This window comes from Chanos chanos, chromosome 4 (assembly GCF_902362185.1).
Source record: "Chanos chanos chromosome 4, fChaCha1.1, whole genome shotgun sequence".
NCBI classification, from domain to species: Eukaryota; Metazoa; Chordata; class Actinopteri; order Gonorynchiformes; family Chanidae; genus Chanos; species Chanos chanos.
Window position 1 is genome coordinate 46,279,255 of NC_044498.1, and position 22,731 is coordinate 46,301,985.

Sequence of the window (22,731 nt, forward strand, 5' to 3'; positions counted from 1 at the left end):
AAAAAAAAAAGAGAGAGAGAAAAGAAAGAAAAGCTAGTTATATTGTATCTATAAAGCACCGTCACTTTTAATAATTACTGAAAATGATTATGTTTACTCTTTACACTCAACTTTTATAATTTTTTTTTTAATTTGTTACGCGGTGAGAGTAGAAGTTTTTCATTTTTTAATAAATGTCGACTCCTTTTCTTTTTCTTTTTTTTTTTTGTTTGCCGCAATAGCAAGGGTAGCTCTGTACTGGCCTGCCAACAGTTAGAATATATGCCTTTGCATATCTTAGGAAAATGCCACTAAAAATAACACAGATACCAACAATATAGACTGCTTAAAACACAAAGGACTCCGATCCACATCTACTGGGTAGATAAGGCAAAGTACCAAGACATATTAGCGCTACAATTCTAACTTAAAACATTTAAAGTAAAAATTTAGAGCCTCTTCCTTCAAATATGCTTGTGTGTACAGCTAAATTAAAAATATATATGTATATATGTAAAGAGTGGTCAGTACAACAAGGTAGGGTCAGGTTTGAGAAGGGAGAAAGAGTACGGGGGAGAGAGAGAGAGAGAGAGAGCGAGCAGAATTTAACTGAGAATTTACAATACGTGCAAAAAGGAAAGGACAACATGGGAAAAGAAACACAAACCAACACAAAAAGACACTTAAACAAACGTTGGGGACATGAGATAGTGAGGATAGAAGGCAGTTGGTGTTAAGAGGTAGGAAAGCGAAGGAGAAAGAAAAAATATAAACCTTTATTCAGAGACATACGTAATGGCTACAGTGGGTCATCTTTGCTCCACAAATTATGCTGTTATCGTGTTTGACAGTGACAGATGTAAAACAGACAGACAGAGAGACCAATACACAGACAAAACAAGAGGAACAAACCAGGAGGCAAGCTGACAGAGAGTCAGAAACACAAAGAAACACACACACACATGTACACACACAGACACACATGCACACACTAACATGCACACATAAATGAAAACATGCACACATGTGCACACGCGCGTGCACACACACACAAACACACACACACACACACACACACACATACACACACACACACACACACACAGAAACAAAGTCATATTTTGGAAAAGGCGAATCTAAACTGATAAATTCTTAATCTCTTCACAACAGGAATAGTATAGTAACTAAAAAAATACATGTATATAATTTATAAAGACATAGGCAGTAAAATAAAATCGAAGCTACTATTTTATGTGTGCAGAATGGTAGTTGAAATTGGTAGTTAGAAACTTGGATGTGGTTGGTAGGGACTAGAATCATCAGAAATAGAATAGGCTGGATTGGACAAGCCTGGTTTTGAGAGGGCCCAACAGACGCTGGTCTTAAGTGGCCTGGTCTAAGGCCCTCAGCAGGTCACTGCCCTGAAGCAAATGCAGGTTCCCTTGCAGTGGGACATTGACCTCACAGTCATAACGTGTCAACTCGGGCAGACCGTACGTCTCAAAGGAAGGTTCCAGAAGACGACTCGCAACACCTTCAACAAGAAACACAGATTCAGATCAATAAAGTCAGTCGTAATTCAGTCTACAGTATCTACGGGAAAGCGTCAGATGAAAAGAGGGTTGAAACTCACTCTCCATTTTGGTGGCAGGCAACATGTTATACTCTCTGTAGTTGCAGCTCTGGTCTTGGTAGGGTTTCTTAGTCTGCCCTATCCCATGACATGGGTATGGAGACTTCCTATGCTGATGGTCTATACCTTCTGCATGGGCCATGCATTTTTCTAAATTAGAGTGAGAGATCAAAATGTCCTTCATTTCCCCATCTCTTTTAAAAAAAACAAATATATATACACATATTTCAAACTGATTCCTTGTTCTAGTAACTTGGCAAGAATAACAGCTAAACGTTTCTGCGTGATGTTCAACGATTTGATGGATTATTTGTCTTTTTCTCCTGGTGTCTAATCATGGTACCTGATAAGGCACTGGTGCTGAGAGATTTCCTTTCCATGATGGTGCAGCTCTCATTCCGCATTCTCTTCCACATCATTTCAGACGGCTTATTCAGAGGTGCCTCCTCCTGTCAAGCAAACATACAGACACACACACACAAACACACACACACACACACACACACACACAACATCCATCCCTATGTTTTAACCTCAAGAGTGGGCAAAAAGAGTGCACTTACAGTTCAAAATGTAGAAATTGCAGAAATTACAGAAGACCTTTTGAATTGTGAGCAGAACATAATTGGTCATTAATCAGGCTGCATTAGCATATGAAGTGACTCACCATGGTCATTTGCGTAAAGGAACGCTTGATGCTGTTGGCTAAAGCCCGACGGGCAGGACTCACATCTCTGTAGATCAGCGCAAAGTTCTCCAGAGACCTGACAACCAACGCAAACGTTAATCACGACCACGGCTGGGAAACCTCCTCAAATGCACTTGAGAACCTCGCTAAAGAGCAATAAGTTTAGAGCTGCTAAAGATAGCACAAGGTTACCTTTGCTTGCAGGGGGGCATCCGGTTTGTCAGCAGACCTTGGCACGAATGGTTCGTAGCCAAGGGGTCTATCATACCAGCCTTTGCCTGGGGGTAATGTAATGGAGGATCGGGTGGCCATTGTAAATTCTGGCGTCCGCCCATAGAAGAGAGGGGGGTAGAGGCCGGGTCGTGGTATGGTGGCATTTGCATGGGGCCGCTGTAGGGCAAGGCTGGCCATGGGTCTATGGAGCCACCGCTGGGAGCTGGCTTGTCTCCTGTTGAGCGCATGTTAGACTGGAACTGGGCGGGTGGAGCAGAGTTCAGGGGCTGAAAGAGGCTGACGATGTTGCTGAAACTGTGTTGAGTGATCCCAAGCCCTGCTGCCTCAGGTGGGGTCTCCTCCTGGCAAATGGGGTTAAGCTGGAAGTCCTCACCATCCATGGGAATGTAGGGAGCCAGTGTTTCCAGATCCAGATCGCTCAGGTCCGTCTGAGAGGAACAGACATGTCAAAGGTCATAAATAGAGTGAAACTGATTATCTAATGCATTCAAAGCTCCAGATACTACACACTGAAAATTCTTGCCTGACTGGTTTTTTTTAGACCAACATTCACTGTGGCCAGTGTAAAGTATGTCCAAAGTATGCGTTCCTAATAAAGTCTATTGTCAAGGAGTGCCTACCTCTTGGCTGCAGGAGTTCTTTGTCTCTTGTGTATCAAGGGCAAACAGTTTCTCTGTCAGCTCTACCTTGAGATCATTGTCCACTGAACTGTAGTAATCTCCAGGGCTGCTAGGCTAAAAGGCAACACAAAAAAACAAAGGATTCACAGAGTGCACAGGTATAAATGCCCGTATTATCAAGACTTATGCACAAACTGTAAAATAACCAATACTCTTAAACACATGTTCACTCTTTCTCTCTGTCTTCCTCTCTCCCTCTCTCTCCCTCTCTCTCTCTGTCTCTCTCCCTCTCTCTCTCTAATGTATTTTCTCCCACATGAAATTCATGAAAAGAGTAGGACAGTATTTTTCCATTCCCTGTAAAGCCTGGGATGAATGAAGGTACCCACCGTGGAGCAGCTGCTCAGGCTGGGAGTGGCACTACCAGGTTGTGGGACCTGTGGCACAGAGAAGGTGGTGCCCATTTTGGGCATATCCCCAGCGGAACTGGGTTTGTGTCCATCACTGATGAAAGAGTGTGGGGCATGAGGAGGCATTGGAGAAACTTTGCTGTATATCGGATGCTCCTCGAACTGGGCGCGACCTGAAAAGAAAGTTACAGCACATGAGGCTTTCTGGAACATCACCAATTAGAAGACTGAGACGATACATGGAGGATTCTATCAGTCATTTCCACGTAGCGGATTAATGTAGTTACCTTTGTGTGTTTTGATTTGACACTGAATAATACTGAGATATTGCCTTATGTGAAGATCTATCAGAGATGTAACATTCCAGCTAGTTCATGAACCTCAAGAAAATAACCGCTGAACTGACCCTGGATCAGCCATTATGGCTGTCAAGAAGATGAAAGAAGAGGAGAAAGAATGGAAAGGGTCAGCCTCTCACCGAAGTCGAGAGAAATGATGGCGTCGCCAGGTGTGGGTGCCAGCTGGGTGAGGTCCTCAGGCTCCTCTTTGAGTTTGGTGAAGAGGGTATCAGCTGCCTCCCCGGCCAATCCACTGCCACTCTGACTGAAGAAACTTTTCATGTGATGTGGCTTGAATAGGGACTCTGTCTGGTCCATGGAGAAGATCATGGATTTTTCCTCAATATCACTAGAGGGAGAGAGAGGAAGGAGATGGGGAGAGAGAGAGAGAGAGAGAGAGAGAGAGAGGCAGATGGAGAGGGTTAAACAGTTTATTAGACAGCCAGATTCAATGTAATTGTCATGATGATAGTGCTGAAAACCTTCAAAACAGAAAGAGTATTTAGACTACAAAGACTGCAGTTTTCTGACTAAATATCTGGACATTTTGTTTGATTCATTCAGGGCTGTCGCAACAATGATTTAATCTAACTAATTCCATTTACAGCAATGAGATCATTTTACAATTCATATTCATTGTCACTGATGATTTAGTGGTCTGGGTGAAAATGCATTTGCTGCAGTCACACCACAGGCGTAATGAAAAAAACAAAACAAAAACAAATTAGCCTTTTGACCAAACCATAATCAGAGTTGGAGTTTGGGGAGGGTAAAGGACTCTTGCAACAAATATATTTGTTTAAATTATGCAGCTTTTATGTCACGCATTATCATTTTTTAAGTTGTATCTACATACCTTTATGTGTTTTATAGTTCTCTATTTCAAAATGCTTTGACCTAAATTGTTGACCTACCTTAGCACATAGTTGACGCACACAATGCACTGTGGCTGTGAGTTACGGCTGTTGTAGATGACGGTGCCTTGGGTCTCCACCCAAACGTAGCCGCCATGTTTGGCCAACATTCGATACTGACCACTCACTGCCTGACCTTTAGTGCACACTGGGAAAAGAGAGAAAGAGAGAGAGAGTGAGAGAGAGACAGAGAGAGAGAGAGAGAGAGGGAGAGAGGGAAAGACAGAGGAGAAACACAGACAGTGAGAGTTTTATGGCCCGAGTTTTGACTGGCTGTCTCTTTCGCTCCCTTGGCCTGGAGCTGGTCCAAGTCTGGCGTGGGAAAGCAGTGGGACCAGGGTCACTGGGTTCATTCTGGGCAGGATTAACCCAGGCCATCTCTGGAGCTGCTCTGCAGGCCAGTCACGTTGCCGCAGGGACTCCGTGTCTGCGTCCCTGCAGCCGGGAAGGGAGTCACATAGAGCAGCCGTTCTCTGAGGAAAGCACGGCCCTGAGCCAGTGAACATCTAATGCTGTGGAGGACATAGGACAAGACCACATATGGTGTGTGTGTGTGTGTGTGCGTGTGTGTGTGTGTGTGTACGTGTGTGTGTGTGTGTGTGTGTGTGTGTGTGTGTGTGTGTGTATGCGTTTGCATTCGCATGTTCTGAAGACAAGTAGAAATAACGTATGGTGGATTGGACAGAGGGGACCAAGTCATCTTTACAAAAATGTGTTTACAGATGCTTTAAGTAATCCAGGCCATCAGACATACGTGCAGAAAGGCACGTAACCATATAGATAGACACAACAATAAACGCACAGTTTCACTTACACATATATGCACGCAGAACCGCACGAGAAAGCCCTCCCTTTCACCTTTCAACGAATACAAACCAGATCAACACTAGTTTAGCTTGATCTCTCTCTTTTTCTCCGACGCAGAATGAAAGGATCCTAATTACATGTAAAATGTCACAGCGGACAGAAGCCATTCCACTTGCAGCATTGCATTAGGACGCAATCTGGGACACCTGTCCCAGAAGGGGTACGCTGTCCCTGGCCAGCACAGGCCTCTTATCTTCCCTGTCACAAGTCACCCATAATGGGATTCGAGGCAGCCTAATGTTGGCTCGGCTCGCTCCTGATAGAGCCAATCCAATAAGGTTCTTTTGAATCACATTCATAACTCGTACATGCATGTGAAATGTAATTAGTGAGCCCAGGGCTCTGGCAGCCTCAGCGTCTGTCACTGCTCTGCTGCGGGCAGACGGTCCAGGCGTGGGACCGTCAACAGGTATTGAGTTTCAGCTCTGTTTTGGTCGGAACAGGTAGATAAACAAGAGGTAAATGGTAATTAGAGAGAGAAGGTGTTGACTCTGATGAACGATGATGAAAGGACCTTGGGGGGGGGGGGGGGGGTCATTGGATTTTTTTTTTTTTTTGTCAACAAGTGAATGGTTTTCTAATGTGTTGTTCGATTGGGTTATTTTTTTTATTTTTGTTACTGCTCATTTCACCGATTGCGAGTTTCCGACTGCGATGTAACAGCTTATTTTTAAGATGGTTTCACCCACATTGAATGATATTTATCATAACAGCAAAAAATGATACCGAGAAGAAAAACAGATGCAGAAAAAGGATGAGCAAGATAAAGACGAAAGAGACAGAGAGAGAGTTAAGCTCCTGTGTTGAAAAGAGAACCCTGGGAGTGTTTGTCTAGGTCAGGAGAGAGAAAGCCATCTAAATGTCTTGTCTAACCAGAATTTTGCCTCAGGTTCTAATTAAACACAAGACAATGAGAGAGATTCATTGATGTTATGAAAGAAGGGTGTTTATGTCTGTGCTTGTGTGTGTGTGTGTATGTGTGGGGGAGAGAGAGAGAGAGAGAGAGAGAGAGAGAGAGAGAGAGAGAGAGAGAGAGAAAGAGAAAGGGAAAGAGAAGGAGAAGGAGAAGGAGAAAGAGAGAGTGAGACAGTGAACCTACCACGTCTGCCCACCATAAGTGTATGTTATATGAGTATCTGTATGTTTTTATGTCTGTCTGTAAAGTCTGTGATTTTTTCATTGTTGTCGCCTGTACAACTGTGCAGACAAAGTACATATATAGTAGAATTCTACCATTTTGTGTGAGTTTGTGTGTGCGTGCGTGCGCGCGCGCGCGTGTGTGTGTGTGTGTCTGTGATCGTGTCTGTAAAGAAGACTTGTACTCAGAATGTGAGTACACTCTGAGTACACTCGTACACTTGTTCACTGCAGAGGCAGCTGAAATCTTAAACCTTGGGAACGCGGGCCTCTGCACCTGAGATGACCTGATCCAAAGCCCTTTCTCCGAATGAGCCCAGCATCTCTTAAATTCTAATCATATCATGTGCTGCTTCACTCTGTCTCTCTCTGTTTAACATACCGAAAGTCAAAGAAGGCTCTGATTCAGGTAGGAGACATTCCTTAAGCAAAGATAGCGTTTCAAATGACATTGTTTGTTTGTTTGTTTGTTTGTTTTCCTAGTTGTACAGCTGTATGCATGAGAAAAGACTACGGTACTATACCTTCTGGCCCACTGCTTTCTTCAAGAATAATCAAAGAATTTCAGCATGCGTCTTCTCTAAAAAGAATTCTCTTCACACCAATATTTTTCAACATGCTAGCGTTAGGAGATTCCTATTATGTAAAGAAATTCAAGAAAAATCAATGTCCCTTCTGTTTGACTACGGATTTACGGTGACCAAAAAAAAAAAAAAAAGAGTGAAGAATATCTGAAACTTACGGTTCTGGTGGCTTTTGGTGACGCTTTCAGAGTCGAGAGCATGGTAGAAGTCGTACACAGAACGACCAAGGAGGTCTTCAGGACTGTAACCCATCAGCTCTGTGACCCTGAAACAGAGGGAGCGATTACGTTACCTTCGTATGCATTCACACGAAGGGGCGTGACGGTCAAATCACAAAAAACACGGTTTGGCACAAAATGTGACTTTGGGGTTGCAATGGAAGATTTACAAACAAAAAGAGATGGATTTCTGGCCAACAGACGTCGGCTACTTGCTTTAGAAACACGAAATTATCTGCTGGGGTTAGAATTTTGAACATGTGTTTCGTTGTTGATTTAACTCGTTCAGCAAGCCAGAACGGAAGGCGCTCAAGAACTGTTATAATAAGGCAATCTGTATTTGTCATATATGATTGTCCATGTGAGATGTCATATGCCGACAGTTATGCGGTCTTCTTTACTGCACTAAGCCATGTCCAACAGAACATTTCCTGCTCCTTAAAACTCCCGGAACTTTAAACTCCCAACTGGTTCAGTGCAAATAAGACTTTCAGTGTCGTGTAGAGTTACACTCCTAATACTCACGCCCGCTTCAACAAAGACGAACTCATTTGCTGAACTAAATGTCTTTGAAATTACACAAGTCTTTGATATGTCAGCCAAATCGCAATCCATTTCATATGACCTGCTTGGCAGTTGATAAAAACTCTGTGACCTTGAATTTTAAAAGGATTGTGAGTGAAAGTGTAAAAGTGTATTTTACACAGGGGATTGATTTCATTGTGTCTTTGTCAAGAGGTCCAAATGATGCTGACCAAACACACACCTCACAATGTCTCAAATGTAAAGCTTTACATCTAAAGACTATACTTGTTACGATTCGGCACAGTTTATAAATGATACTCTGTACTGTGCCGTGAATTCTTAAAATGGTATTAACTGTCTAAGGTCTAATGGTGGCAGGGGGAAAAAACACCAACTGAGAGGGTTTGTAGTGATGTCCTGAGCGTGTGAGAGAGACTTTATTGTGAATCTGTGTTAATGAGAATGCACTGGCTGAGCTCTTGTACGAGGCTTACATAACTGGACAGCTGCAGGATCAGAGCTGTGTTTGTGTGTGTGCGTGTGTGTGTGTCCGTGTGTGTGTCCGTGTGTGTGTCTGTGTCTGTGTGTGTCTGTATCTCTTCATTAAAGAGCTCTCTATTTACTGGCCATTTAACAAATCACACTAATCACTTCCTCACTGATGAGCTGCAATAGCATTCACGGAGCCTAGATAAGACCTGACTCTCTTCATACACCTTTGCCTGTAACCACATATGCAAACACGCTCACACGCATGAAATGACAATCATACTAAATAATATCAGTGTTACACTCTATATGTGTGTGTGTGTGTGTGTGTCTGTGTGCATGTGTGTGTGTGTGTCTGTGTGCATGTGTGTGTGTCTGTGTGTCTGTGTGTGTGCATGCGTGCATGTATGTGTGTGTGTGTATGCGTGCATGGGTCGTAATGGAAAGAAGAGAAATGAAAGAGAGAGACATATCAGAGAAGAAAAGCAGATGTGGGGATAGAGAAGAGGGAAACTTCTAAACAAATTCTAGATGAAGAAAACCATTATTTCAGTCATGCATCCAAATCAGGGCAATGTCGTTGGACCTTACGAATGATGTAATCCATTTACCCTCCATTATGGTGCAATTTTAGCATCATAATAATGATCATAATCACAACTGGACACTTTCCTAACAAAAAATAAATAAATAAATAAATAAAAAAACTTTTTTTCCTCTTACTTCTTTTTTCCTCTTACTTTCCAGGTGGTACAAATCAGAATTCCCTATGAGAGTATTGCGTGCTCTCAGAAGTTAAATTCGTGTAGAAAGTTTAAACAAGTTCAAAAACATTTCATAAATGCCTCTAATTTTGTTTTGTTTTCTTATTCCATCTGTCCATTTTCCCTGTAAAGTTCCTCAAAAGTTCCGTCCAACAAAAAACGCACACGCCAAGCCAACGGCTGTGACTGACCACAGCATAAATGATGAACTTAACTGCTCAGGCTTATTTCTGTAATTGGACACAGTATGCACAGCAGACGAGCCAAGTATTCTAACCAGGTCTCCCAAGTTCACGACGAAAAAAAAAAAAAAAAAAAATCAAATAAGACTGCAGAATTTGGTCTCAAATGCATATTCGTTCCTTCATGTCTCTCCTTTTATAGCCTATAACATGGTCGGTCCTATTCTGTCGTGAGTAATGACGCGATAATTACTGAATCAAATCTCTGTACAGTCTCTCTATACAGTCTTTTTACTTTAAAGGTAAGAGACTTCACAATCGCTTTTGCAAACATGGCCTTTTATTTTTCTCCTTTTTTTTTTTTTTTTTACATTTTGACAGCTTTTCCATTGACTTGATTCAATGTTTTGAAACGAATTACTTAGTTGCTATTAAACTGTCATCAAGCTCTTATGCGTTTTTTTTTTTTTTTTAATAAAGAGGCGTTACCCTGAAACGGAGCCAAAACCCTTTGTTTATACAAGTTTTTTTTTTTTTTGTTATTATTATTATTATGTTCTTTTCTAGCTCGATAAGTTCTTCCACGGAGGAACGAGTCGAGCGCTGCGGAGTGATGTCATCGGCACTGAGGGGGCATCAATCAGCGGGGCAACCTTACGGGACGCCGCCGCGCTCTCGCCGACTGCGTGTCGGCGAACAGCTCGCGCCTTTGTCGGGGGAGCCATGAGGAAACGGGCTGGTATAATTGTCGGTGATGTTAAATGGTTTTGCTGAAAGATATGCGCTTCCTCTCTCGTTCTGGCATGACAAGCCGAGTGTACAAGTCTGCCAAAGTCATTATCCTGGTGTGTGTGTGTGTGTGTGTGTGTGTGTGTGTGTGTGTGTGTGTGTGTGTGTGTGCTTGTTTTTTTTTGCGTGTGATATATGTGAAGAGCGAATTAGTACTGCATGTACAAACAGAGGCTGTTGCAAGTGTATACACTGTGTAACAACATGTTTTCATTATGGGTGCAGGGATTTTTTAAAACTTCAAAAAAAAAAAAATCTATTACGTGTGTGTATGTTTGTTTATGCTGATGAGTGTGCAAAATAACTACCTATAAAAGTTGAACTCTTTGTGTGTGTGTGTGTGTGTGTGTGTGTGTGTGTGTCACCTGTCATCGCAGTAAGTAAACTTCATGTCCATGCTATGGCGGCTCAGGAAAGTTTTGCTGTCCAGGGGGGTGTCGATGTTGGAAGGGTGTGGTACGGGTTCACACATCATGACCACACAGGTGAGGGGGGGCTCCTTATATCCACAGAGCACGCGTGGGGGGCAGCTACTGTACACCTTCAGATGACCTGTACAGTGCAGCACCTAACAGGACAAACACAGGGTTTCACAACAAGCTCTGCACCTGCCTTTTCTAACTGAAAAAAAAAAAAATAATCAAGAGTTAATCTACCAAACTGGTCCTGGATGTCATGAAGAGAGAAAGAAGAATTTTGGAGGTAAGATCAAGACTTTATGGATGCATCATTCTTAATTTGCTGTCGTGTCATGAGCTTAAATTGTTACGTGCTGTATGTCTATATTAGTAAGCCTTGGAAACACAGCATGACTGCACATGAAGTGCAGAACAAGTGAACTGCGTAATGATGACAGGCACCCATTGAGAGCGGGTGAAATATATTGCCGGAAAGATTTTTCTCCCAGATAGTGAGATTTATGTTTCTCAGATGTACGATACACGGCTCGGTATTTTGATCATATTTAGTACAGCTCTACTTAACACAGTGTTAACCCAGCGGGAATACTGAATAGATAAGCAATGGAGGAGACAGCTGTTTTGAATACTGTGTCAGACGATATTCACCTTCCAGCTGGCTGATTTAAGGTTGACGGTACGCCCACGATTTGTCACTGTGCACTTCATCCTCATGAAGAAATCTCTTTCTGTACTCAGTTCTCGACCTTTTTTCCCCAAACCTGTGAATATACGCACGCACGCACACGCACACACACGTTGTCAGATGAGTACAGTACAGTGCAGTACAGTACAGAATACAGTTCTTTTGTGTGTAAATTACATACATTCACAATTAAAACTGGCATGACATACATGGTCACTACAATTGCTATGTTAATTATTTAAAGGGGGCCTAACTGTAACAATATCAAGGTAATGGGACACTGAATACTCTGGTACTTCTGACACTGTTTTAGGAAGTATTAGGGAAGCATCTTGAAGTAAATTCCAGGCATGAGGAAAGTTTCTGGATATCTGTAAGCCTTATGGAGTTTATAGCGTATATCGAAATAACTGCATTAGAAACAATAAAATAGTTTAGATATAGTTTCATGCAAAGTGAGTACAGTCTTAGTCCCCAGTTGTCTATTTGCATCTCCACTCCGTTTGTTTTGAGACAACGGAGAAAAAGAATTGACTTCCTACCAAAAAAAAAAAAAAAAAAAAGAAAAAGAAACATTCAGGTTATGTAGAAATCCTGTTCAACCTACAGTTCTATATTCTCTCCAGTTTCTTTTCTTCTTCATGGAGTATTTAACCACCCCAGGGGGTTGTTCAGTGGTCTGAACATAAATGTTACATAAATAGGTCACAAATATTAGAATAGTGCTGACTTTCTGACTCTGAGTCTGCAATGAAGGTCACAAGCTGGAGATGATGAAAGCTGTGCTTTACGTCTGTATTAAAGGCCTAAAACTTAGCCACACGTACTTAATACATAATCAGTACTAAATGTTGTCTTTCTATCATTCTGTGTCTGATGTAATATATTCAAATTAAGATACTCTACAACTTTCCTGCCCTCTCTCTTTCTCTCTTGCTCTCTCTCTCTCTCTCTCTCTCGCTCTCCCTCACACACACACACACACACACACACACACACACACACACACAGAGCTCAAGAATGTTCTCGTACATATCTATAGATACAAAGTCCAAGAGGGGCAGTTATGACATCATGCGTGAGCTCTATCTCTCTCTGCAGTGTAATGCTGACTGAGACAGTGGGTGGGTGACCAGGTCACACTCGCACTCCTCGTCCCAGATAAACTGCTATAGTAAAACACCAATGGCCCTAGAACTGGGGGGGGGGGGGTTCACAATATGCCCTGATAAGAGGAACGGCGCCAAGGGGGTGCTTGGCATGGCCTACGTGTGGGCACACAGCAGCCATGCCCGCAGGCCCCTCCTCACAGTCTCCAGTATACCAACAGCTCCAGGAAGACAGACAGCAGTTCACATAAAGCCGTGTTTTACAAAAGCCAGCAAGTCAAACAGATGCAAATAGCAACAAAGACACCCAAGCATAACCAGTTGAGTGAAGAAACATTGTAGGTGGCTGGGAGACAGAGAGAGAGAGAGACAGACAGACAGATAGAGGGAGAGAGACAGACAGACAGACAGACAGACAGACAGAGAGAGAGAGAGAGAGAGAGAGAGAGAGAGAGAGAGAGGGGGGAGTTGGTTTGGTGATCGGCGCTCTATGGTAGGACAGTGGTGAGGGTAAAGATAGGACAAGGACAGAAGAAAAGGACAGAAGAATTCAGCTGTAAAGAATACAGGCTCAAACTCAACTGATATGTGGACTAACCGGTAACTGCTGAGAACTGGTTTGAAAAGCATATGGCTCTAGAGAGTAACTCTATCCAGTGCTCCTTTGCTCTAATTTCACCCAAAAAAAAAAAAAGAGAAGAAGAAACAACAAAGAAACACACACCACTTTTGAGACTGAGGTTCTCCCGAATCTCGTCATGATCGCAGGGGTGGGTGAAGTCAAAGATGCTGTGCCCTGTCAACTCCACCTGTCAGGAAACACAAGCTTGTCACACACCTTCTAACATATTACGTAACACGTTATAGGGTACGCTGTACGGAGAGAGAACATTAGGTTTCTGAAATCACAAACGTGAAAAAAAAAAACCCCAAAACAAACAAACTTATCTTAATTGGCCCGTAGAATAACACAACCCTCTGGCTTCACTATCTTTGGAACAAATAACCTTTGAGTGGACTGTTCTGTGACTGTTTCTCTCACTTATGACACAGGAGCCTGGAACGTGTTTCATGTAAGTGTATGTACTGTGGAAGTATGCTGGTTCATACTACTGGGCTATATATAACCTGGGACATACCTATGTATGTACCATTACAGCCTGTATTCCTCTGGCTAAGTCGGTGTACGAAGCACACCCTGTACCATAGTACCCATATAGGAATGACTGAGTGTAGTACAGTGCTGTGAGCTATAACACTGCAGTTGTGTTCTGGTACTACAACGCTTATGGAAATTGGATTTTTTGTTTTTTGGAAAGTATGTTTGGAGGAGAGACGGAGATATAAATTTAGAAAACGCAGATACGGCTTTAAATATTAAGCAGTGTATAAGTCTCTGTGTGTGTGGTGCGTGTGTGCGTGTGCGTGTGTGTGTGTGTGTGTATGTGTGTGCGTCTGGGGAGTGGGGCTACACTTGAACATCCACTTGCACTAACCTGTGTCAAGCCCATGAACTTGCTGATGTTTTCTGATAAGAAAATCATGTCCCCATCTGACGTGACCACAGCGATAAACCCCTCCAGTGACCTCAGGTACAGGCCGTCCATCTGTCTGTCCTCCTCCGTTTCGTTTGTACGGCAGGCTGCAACGCAAAACATGCGTGTGTTATACAATCATATGTGAGTGAGAGCATGCGAGTCCATCTTGTTTTGACTCTTGGGGTCTTGGCTCACATCCAAAACAAACCAGTGCAACTTCATCCTGCTACTAAGAACACTCCCAAATACCCTGACCTTCCCTTGGTCATTTCCCCTGTGTACACACACACACACACACACACACACACACAAAGTACTACACTCATAATTTATAGACCATTGACTGGTGTTTATAACATTGGATGTAAGTAGGTTTTAGTCTTATGCTGGGAAGTGATGTCAGGAAACTGTCCATCATAAACGTATTTCATAAAATAAAAATTAAAAAAAAACGACATTACGATGAGTCATTAACCAAACCAACCAAACAGGATGCATTAATGAAGTCCGCAAGATGAAGTTATATGAAACTAAAAGTGTAAAACACAATTCAAGGGGAATTTTACGCAGTTCCGAGAACATTTTCTCACTGATCACAAATAACCAATGGAAAAAAAAAAAAAAAAAAATCCTTCTGTAGAGGATGCCAGTAATCTTAATCACAAACAAAGTCCACAATGTTTCGTATTTATTGCACAATAAATGCGCGGTGGTATAACAGTCATTCCGAACATATTGAATACACCACTTGGTCTGGCAAGTTCTCAAAAGGGAGGTGGAGTGTAGACGGAGTGAGAGAACAGAGAGTGGCTCCATGCTGGGGGGTCGGAAGCCTGTGATTGCTCCAGTGTGCTTCCCTAAGATAAGAGGCTTTCTCAAGGCCTGATCAGGCCCGCCACTGGATTTGAGCCCAACCCACAGCTCCAAGCCCCTCGAGAGTTCTGCTTACGCCTTTGATGGACTTTCACCGCACCAACAACAACAACAAAAAAAATGTATTCGAGATCCTTCCGAACTTAAAAAATGATTGATAGAACAGAAATGTATGTCTGGTTTGGATTTGACGGCATTAAATGGAAAGGTCTTCTTCTTAATTGCGTCATTTTACAGCGTGAAGCAACGACAGCAATTCATGAGAATTGATCATTTCAGTTATAAACTAATTACATGTGCAAACAAAACCTTTGACCTCTCTCTCTCTCTCTCATTGCTTATTACAATAGCAGTCTGCTAAGATGAACATCTTTGGTTATACTGGAACATGATGAAGTAACATGATGAGAAATGTTTCCATCAAATGCCATCGAACTTACAAGGGAGGAAAATCAACACCAGACTGTTATATGTAACTTAAAACTCTTCTGAATATCATGAGACAAATTAAGTTTTAATTAATACACAGTGAGTAACCACCCCCCCCCCCCCCCCCCCCCCAGAGCATAGTCTGCCCTCTGCACTATGAACTTGGACACAGGAAACAAAAAGATTCCAAGTTCAAATGGTACTTCCTCTCAAAAAGCAATTCAAAAATATTTTTGTAAAACCAACATCTTATCTGGTGCATCACTGCATTACTCTGTCTAGTAAATAATCCTGAAAATGCCCTTAAGTTAAAATTACCTTTCATGTTCCTTAATTTTCACTCAATGTTTGCCAATAAGTGATTAAATGCAACTGCCTCAGGCATTGTCATTTTACACTGAAAGTAGAATTGGAATTTTCATCACACTTCAGCTGTTGCCATTGGAATCAGCCTCACGCACTGTACTTATGTAAAGTGACTTGGAGCAAGTCAGGAATACAATCAAGTGTAAGGGTGTAAGAAAAAAACAGTACCTGTTTCACAGTGCACTGCGCTGTTAAATGTGGACTGAATGACGACAGAAGCATCAGCTATAACGTAACTATTCTGAGAATCCTAATAGAAATGATCCATTGTTGGATTAACCTAAAATTGCAAGTGGCGTACCAGTTCCAGCAAAAAAACAATACAGAAAGTTTCCAGTTCGACCAGTTTACAGAACAACACATATTACGTCAGCTGCCCATAGTCGGATTTTTTTTTTTTTTTTTTAATCTTTTACTAACTTTTCTTTTGCTGGAGCGATCTTTCTAAAATACATTTTCAAAGTGAGAAATAAATATAGATTTTCTAAGTGATGTGAGTTTTTTTCTGGGCCTTCTCAGTCAGTGGCGAAACTGGGATTACATGAGTCAACGATCAGCTGACATGTAAATTAAACTTTGTAACTCTCTGATTTGTGATGTCATTAATCTCAACAGAAGACAAATTCTCAGGTATTACACGGTCTTCTGAACCACCCTTACATAACTGAGGTGTTCCCCCCACCCCACCCACCCCTCAGGGGTTGGGCGGAGCAGGGCCGGGGGGGGGGGGGGGGGGGGGGGGGGGGTAGTGGGGGTGGAGGGTTGCCTGGCGCCAGGACAGGCCTGTGTTTTGGCTGGCTCAAAGTGCTGAACACCAGCTGTAAAGAAAGCACCAATCACACTCCAATCACACTCCCTGTACAGGGCACTAGAGCCGCTGATAAGACAATCTGCTGTTCCATCTCTCTGCTACACAGCTGTTATTCTCTGCCTAAATATCACCTCTCTTTCTCTCTCTCTCTCTCACTGATCCTTCCATTGCCACATACCTGTCCTTACCTCACCATACCCACTGTTTTCTTGGTTCTTTTTTTCATGCTCTGTTCTCTCAGTGATATCAGAAATACTTTTCGACATTGCTAAGCATGCAGAACACTTCAAGTGCACAGACAAAACACAGCTCAAATCAAAGTAAACAGAGTATTTTTCGCAGTTGTATCGCAGTTATAAAACCGAATTAGTTTTGAAAAATGGCGTGAGACAGAAAGAAAAAAAAAAATCAATTTCACGTTAAATTAAAAATTCCTAAATGTGTTCAGGTTATAGAATGGAAGATTCTCTCATATTTTCTCTGTTTTATCTTTGTTCTAATTCAAGATGGAATGCACTAGCGCACAGGAAGTGCCTTTGTCTATTTTCCGGATATTCTAATTTTATAATCGTGACACACAAAACAAGGATTCACAACAGCACACACACACACACACACACACACGCCCTCCCACCATCCAAGAAACTTCCAGAAACAAAACTGCTCGACTGCTCTTTAATTCCCAGCTCTCGTTAGACAGAACGAAAAAAAAAAAAAACATGTTGTGTGATAACCATGTGAATGTCTTAAGGGATATACGCGTATATGCATATTTCTTATATTATGAACTGTCCTCAGACTTTTTGTTCACTAGCCACTATTAGTATGACTGGAGGAAAAAAAAAAAAAAAAAACCCTCGACTGTAACAGTTGTAGCTAAGGCCTATTAGCTTCAACTCTAAGGCAGTATACGACTCCAGGACAGGCCAATATTCGCTAATGTAATTCCCACCTCACCCCGATGTCGCTCGCCATTATTACCTCAGTTCCACACCGGCGTACTCTGACATTTAAAATATTTCCTCATAGCAGTCGGTACAAGCGATGGGGAACATTGATAGGAGATAAGGCTGGTGCTTTAGAATTTGATTATCGTGCGAGTGTGTATTTTTAACACGTTAACACGTCTCTTATATACGTAAAAGAGAAGTGGCATGCAATTACTGATAGAATTACTGGTGATAATATTATTGTGGACTCTGGGTCAGGATGGCTGCGTAGCATCATACATCTGTTTCCTTAAAAATTTATCAGCAGCTACCCTCTTGTCAGTCAAGCAATAGGAAGCCATGGGTAATACAAATAGTGACAGTGACCTCAATTGTTGTCACTGTAAACACAGTTAATTCCTGAAAGTCATAGTATATGAGGTGTTGAGCGAGTGTGTGTGTGTGTGTGTGTGTGTGTGCGCGTACATCCGTGCGCGTGTGTGTGTGTGTGCATGTGCCTGTGTGTGTATGTGTGTTTGTCTGTGTGTGTTCCTGGCTCCGTGTTTAACTGTAGGCTGTGTGTGTGTGTTTGTTTCTTTGTGTGTGTGTGTGTGCGTGTGCGTGTTTCTCCCTGTGGTTTAAAGGACACACACCTGTGGAGAGGAGTTTGCGGGTGCGTAGGAAGCTGATGGCCAGTCTCATGATGGAGGCTTTGTCTAGGTGGGCACTGACACTGTGAGGAAGGGGCAGGTGGTGGGCCAGCTCATAGAACACCTCTGTCTCCTTACTGCGCCGGCAACGGGCGGCGTCCCGGGACTTCTCCTTCCGCCGCTCCGAGCTGCTCCTTACCACAGCGATGAGAGAGTGAGAGAGAGAGAGAGAGAGAGAGAGAAAGAGAGAGAGAGAGAGAGAGAGTGAGAGAGAGAGAAAGAGAGAGAGAGAGAGAGAGAGAGAGAGAGAGAGAGAGAGAGAGAGAGAGATTTTAATGCTTGAATGAAAATGAAAGAAAGAAACACTTTTACCTGTACATAGCATGTTTATTCCCATACACCTCATACACAGTCTCTCTATCCTCTTTCAATGGTTTCTTGATGTTTCAGTTGTAAATTATGGATAACAAATTAGATCTCTGTCACTTAACATTTCTTAATTTGCAATCCATTTTTCCTCATTGTTTTTATTTGTTTAATAACTCTTTCTTGCGACAATGAATCATGTTGGTTTATACAAACTGTGATAAATGAGTCCAGGACTTGAACTCTAGCTCTCAAGCTTGTCCGCGCAAATTCGAGACTTTCACCAAATTATGAAGGTAGTTTTTGAGGCGTAATCATTTTTAAAATGCCGTGTTGAGAACAAAACAACAAATTGTGAGCCGAATGGAAATGGATAACAAATGTGGGGACTTAGCTGGCTCAGATACCTGCTTGTGGAAGTCTGGAGAAACGTACAGGGAACAAAAAAAAAAACCCAAACCAAATTGGAACACGGAGTGAAAGAGTTTGTTGATGCAGTAATAATCAATCAATCAATTTTTTTTTTTTTTCATAAACGCTCTAAGGCATGTGTATCCACAGTTGGACAAGCAACACCTTACAGAGCAGCTGAGGGAAGGAATTTGTCTTAATACATTCATGCTGAATCTCTACCAACTTGTTTCAATTTGTCTCTGTTTCTGACTCCTTTTTAATGTTTCTGAATACCTTTTCTCTGAACTTCTGACAATATGTTTGACGATTTAAGTGGTCCTTTAGACCTTTCTGCTGTTTAGGGTTAATTAGATGTTGATTAAGAGCCAGAAATGTTGTGGTTTGGTAATTGTGTAGTTTTCCATATGGGCCACAGGATGCTTGCTTGACCATTAGCTTGCTTTCTCGCTTGTTGAGAAAATTCTGACACAAATTAAGCTACACTCAGGTCATTCACTTGTTTTCTCAGCTTAGGGACATTAATATGTCGTTGTTTGAAACTTGAGGTTGTTACATATTTTCGCTATAGGACTATATCAGGCTATTTGATAATCTGTCTTTAACATGACTGGATAAATGTTGCATTTTCACTGAACTCAAGAGTAGTTTGCTCGTTCATCTTAGTACATCTGTCTTTGCCAGAGCAGACCACAAAACCCTGCCAGAGTGAACGATTTTCAGAGAGGGGGCCTGCATCCGGCAGGTGGTATTGGACACACACACACACACACACACACACACACACACCACACACACACACACACAAACACACAGACAAACAAACAAAAATCCTCTTTGACTGATGTTCTCTGCATAAAACACATGTCAGCTGAATTTCTCTCAACCAATTAAAATAACATTTAATATTGTTTTACATTAAATATTGTAACATTTAGCTTGTCTGGCAGCTCATTTACCATGATTCACAATTACACCCCATTCATCATGTCATCATTAGACACTTTTCTCACACAGCAGACTCCCCTAAACCAATCACAAATGTTAAGATTTAAGGTTGTCTTGTGACATAATACAATACACCTCAGCTCACAGGAAGGACAATAACACAAGCTCCAATGGAAAATTCCAGAAGCGTTTACATTCAGCTACTGGCTAGAGGAAACGCTTATGGTAATAATCTCTAATACATCCTGGATTTCCCAAACACAAACAAACTCAGTTTTATCCCAATATAGAGAGCATCCACTCTGTGCCAAGAAAACAATTATTAAGGCTGGAATGTATTTCCTTTTGCATCACAAAAAAAAACAAACTCTTGAACTCAACCCAAATTTGATCTAGGATGAGTGTTCCTCAAAAAATGAACAAAAAAAAAAACAGTGTATTGAACATTTAAAACAGAGATGTGGCGTAAGAAAATAGCCATTTAATATAAGCACTCACTTACATGTCTGGGTTAAGTTATGAAATTTCGATGATATTTTCTGACTTAGAGGGTTGTTGGGAGACCCGAAGCCCTAACTGATATTTAAGATATGAAAACAAGAGGGGGGAAAAGTTGCACGTCGTTATTTTAAAATTGGACGTATAAAACCCATTCCTTGGCAATATATTTGATGGAAAATAAGTACTGTTCTACCCTGAGAGCTGAGGAGTGAGGTGAAGACAGAGGAAATACATTAGCTGTTATGGAGCTCAGTCAGGGAGAGCACGCCTCTGTCGCTTGCCAAAACCAGTGGTTTCGTGGGTCACTTCATAGGGCAAGAAACACGTTGAGGGCTAAGTGGTGTTTTTAATGCCCTGTAAGTGTGGCATACCACAACTTCACATGATATGCACCCACACACACACACGCACACACACACAACTAATGATTTTTTCCTCTCAGAAACCACAAAAACAACAAAAAAACAATCACGTGTTGCAACAGTACAACCACAAGACCAAAAGTACGCTCGCTATTCTCAAAACCAAAAGAAACCCCACCGATTTCTTTAGAGTTCAGTGAAAGGTCAGTATTTGTTCTCAAAATCATCCAAGCAACATCTTCTATCTTTTTTTTTTTTTTTCAACAGCAAATATTGCAACAACCAAAGACAGCAAAGGCAAGACATAACAACTACCAAATAGAGGCATACGCAAGCTTTCCTAACTAAGGTTCAAAAGGTCACATATAAGCACAGCCAAAATTGATAAAAATCTCAGCATAACTATTGAGGGTCTCCAAACTTTTTTTTTCCATTTCGTTGATAATGACTGTCTATCAAACATATCAAATTTATGAATACTTTCTATGTTGCCTCTTTTCTCATTCCAACCTCTCTACGTACGTCAAAAACACTGCGGTGTATTACAAGTCAGGGCTGATGCCTTGGTTCACAGCCATTTAAGAATCAGCAGTGTCCAAATTGCTGACTACAATAGGGTCCCTGATTTGCCAACATTAACATCAACACCACCCTCCTTTCTCCTTCCTCTTGTCCTATTTAGTTGAAAATAAATAGGTGCTTAGATGGTTTCCACGGAGACCGCCCGAGACGGAACCATGTCAGGGAGGCAGTGTTCTAAAACAAGCCGTACCCGACATTCTCTTTTCCTGCCCCGCATCCCTGTAAGCCTGCAGGGGAGGAAGGAGCAGGCGTGATTTAGGGAGCAGCAATAATATCACCTGCCAAAGATGCAGTGGACTTTCGAAAAGGTCTGTCTATTGTGCAAACAGAGAGATAAGGCTCTCGGTGAATGAGGTTCTATATCTGCTGCAATACCTCAGATGTCCACAGACATCCGGACGCTGTCGGTATTGGACGTGCGTCGGGTTAATCTCGTTCTAGTTTACGTGATGTTCGTCCAAAGCCGGATTCATATCCGTATTCGACCGTAAATCTACGCCGCCACACGTCCCAATCCTTAAAGTCATTCTTTAAAGGGGCGTTCCCCTCGATTCTGTTTTTAGGGACACTTAAGGACACACCTGATTCCATTTATCTCAGACTTATTTTAGAGCAGGTGGATACCTACGAATGCAGAGCTATGGGTTTCCAGGGTCAGGATTAGGAGCAACTACACTCAAGCACCTCTTGCCTGTACGCTTCGATTACATAGAATGTTTCTACGTACTTTACACGTTCCAAATGGTCAGTCTATGTTGGGCTGGCTGCTTGTTCTCGCTCATTAAAAGCTCCTTTGTTTTTCTGAGCAGGTTCTTATGTACTTATCTTTCCCCAGGGCTGGTTTTACAGCTTTTTGTGTGTTTTGTGCACAGCCAGGCAGAGTATGTGCTACTTTTGCCACTCTTTGATAACCTGCCCCATTGTTAGTCTGTGTCCCCTGTGAATGGTGCAGGATGGGAACCAACAGAGATCCAGATAGCACTTAGGGCATGAAGCTCTCACTTGTAAGCTCTCAGCCCTCTCCAACGTTCATGGATATCTCTGGTCTTTCACCCCGCTGGCCAGATTCCTTAGCAGATATGCTAACTTGCAAAATCAATAAGAGCACAGTAATCTTGTACCAAAGGTTTACTACAAGGTTTACTGTTCATTCTCTGACCAAGATAACAGGTAAGTTCGGAATGATCTTCTAAACACTGTAGCTTCTAACAGGAATGAGTCTAAACAAAAGACCGGACCGCACACAGAAAAGCACTGCTTCTACCATTTTTTTTTAGCTCATATAGTTTTCTAGGAGGGTTGGGGGTGTGCTTAATCTAAAGCACCTTAAAGCCTAAGTATCCAAACAATTTACACATGGGGGGGGGACATTTTGCCGCTT

General features: G+C 42.1%; 1 protein-coding gene across 1 annotated transcript in view; it reads right to left on the bottom strand.

The window, feature by feature from the left end:
- Positions 1–1,361: 1,361 nt before the first annotated feature.
- Positions 1,362–22,731, bottom strand: part of epas1b (endothelial PAS domain protein 1b) — a 30,884-nt gene continuing 9,514 nt past the window's right edge. Inside the window, exons 2-16 of the mRNA XM_030772898.1 lie at positions 18,184–18,374; positions 14,081–14,226; positions 13,309–13,393; positions 11,439–11,551; positions 10,737–10,939; positions 7,563–7,669; positions 4,817–4,964; positions 4,043–4,251; positions 3,544–3,737; positions 3,155–3,268; positions 2,493–2,962; positions 2,280–2,376; positions 1,956–2,061; positions 1,613–1,762; positions 1,362–1,513 (exon numbers count right to left, since the gene is read on the bottom strand). Of these exons, the coding sequence (XP_030628758.1) occupies positions 1,362–1,513; positions 1,613–1,762; positions 1,956–2,061; positions 2,280–2,376; positions 2,493–2,962; positions 3,155–3,268; positions 3,544–3,737; positions 4,043–4,251; positions 4,817–4,964; positions 7,563–7,669; positions 10,737–10,939; positions 11,439–11,551; positions 13,309–13,393; positions 14,081–14,226; positions 18,184–18,374 (2,485 nt within the window). The remainder of the gene's footprint in view (positions 1,514–1,612; positions 1,763–1,955; positions 2,062–2,279; positions 2,377–2,492; positions 2,963–3,154; positions 3,269–3,543; positions 3,738–4,042; positions 4,252–4,816; positions 4,965–7,562; positions 7,670–10,736; positions 10,940–11,438; positions 11,552–13,308; positions 13,394–14,080; positions 14,227–18,183; positions 18,375–22,731) is intronic.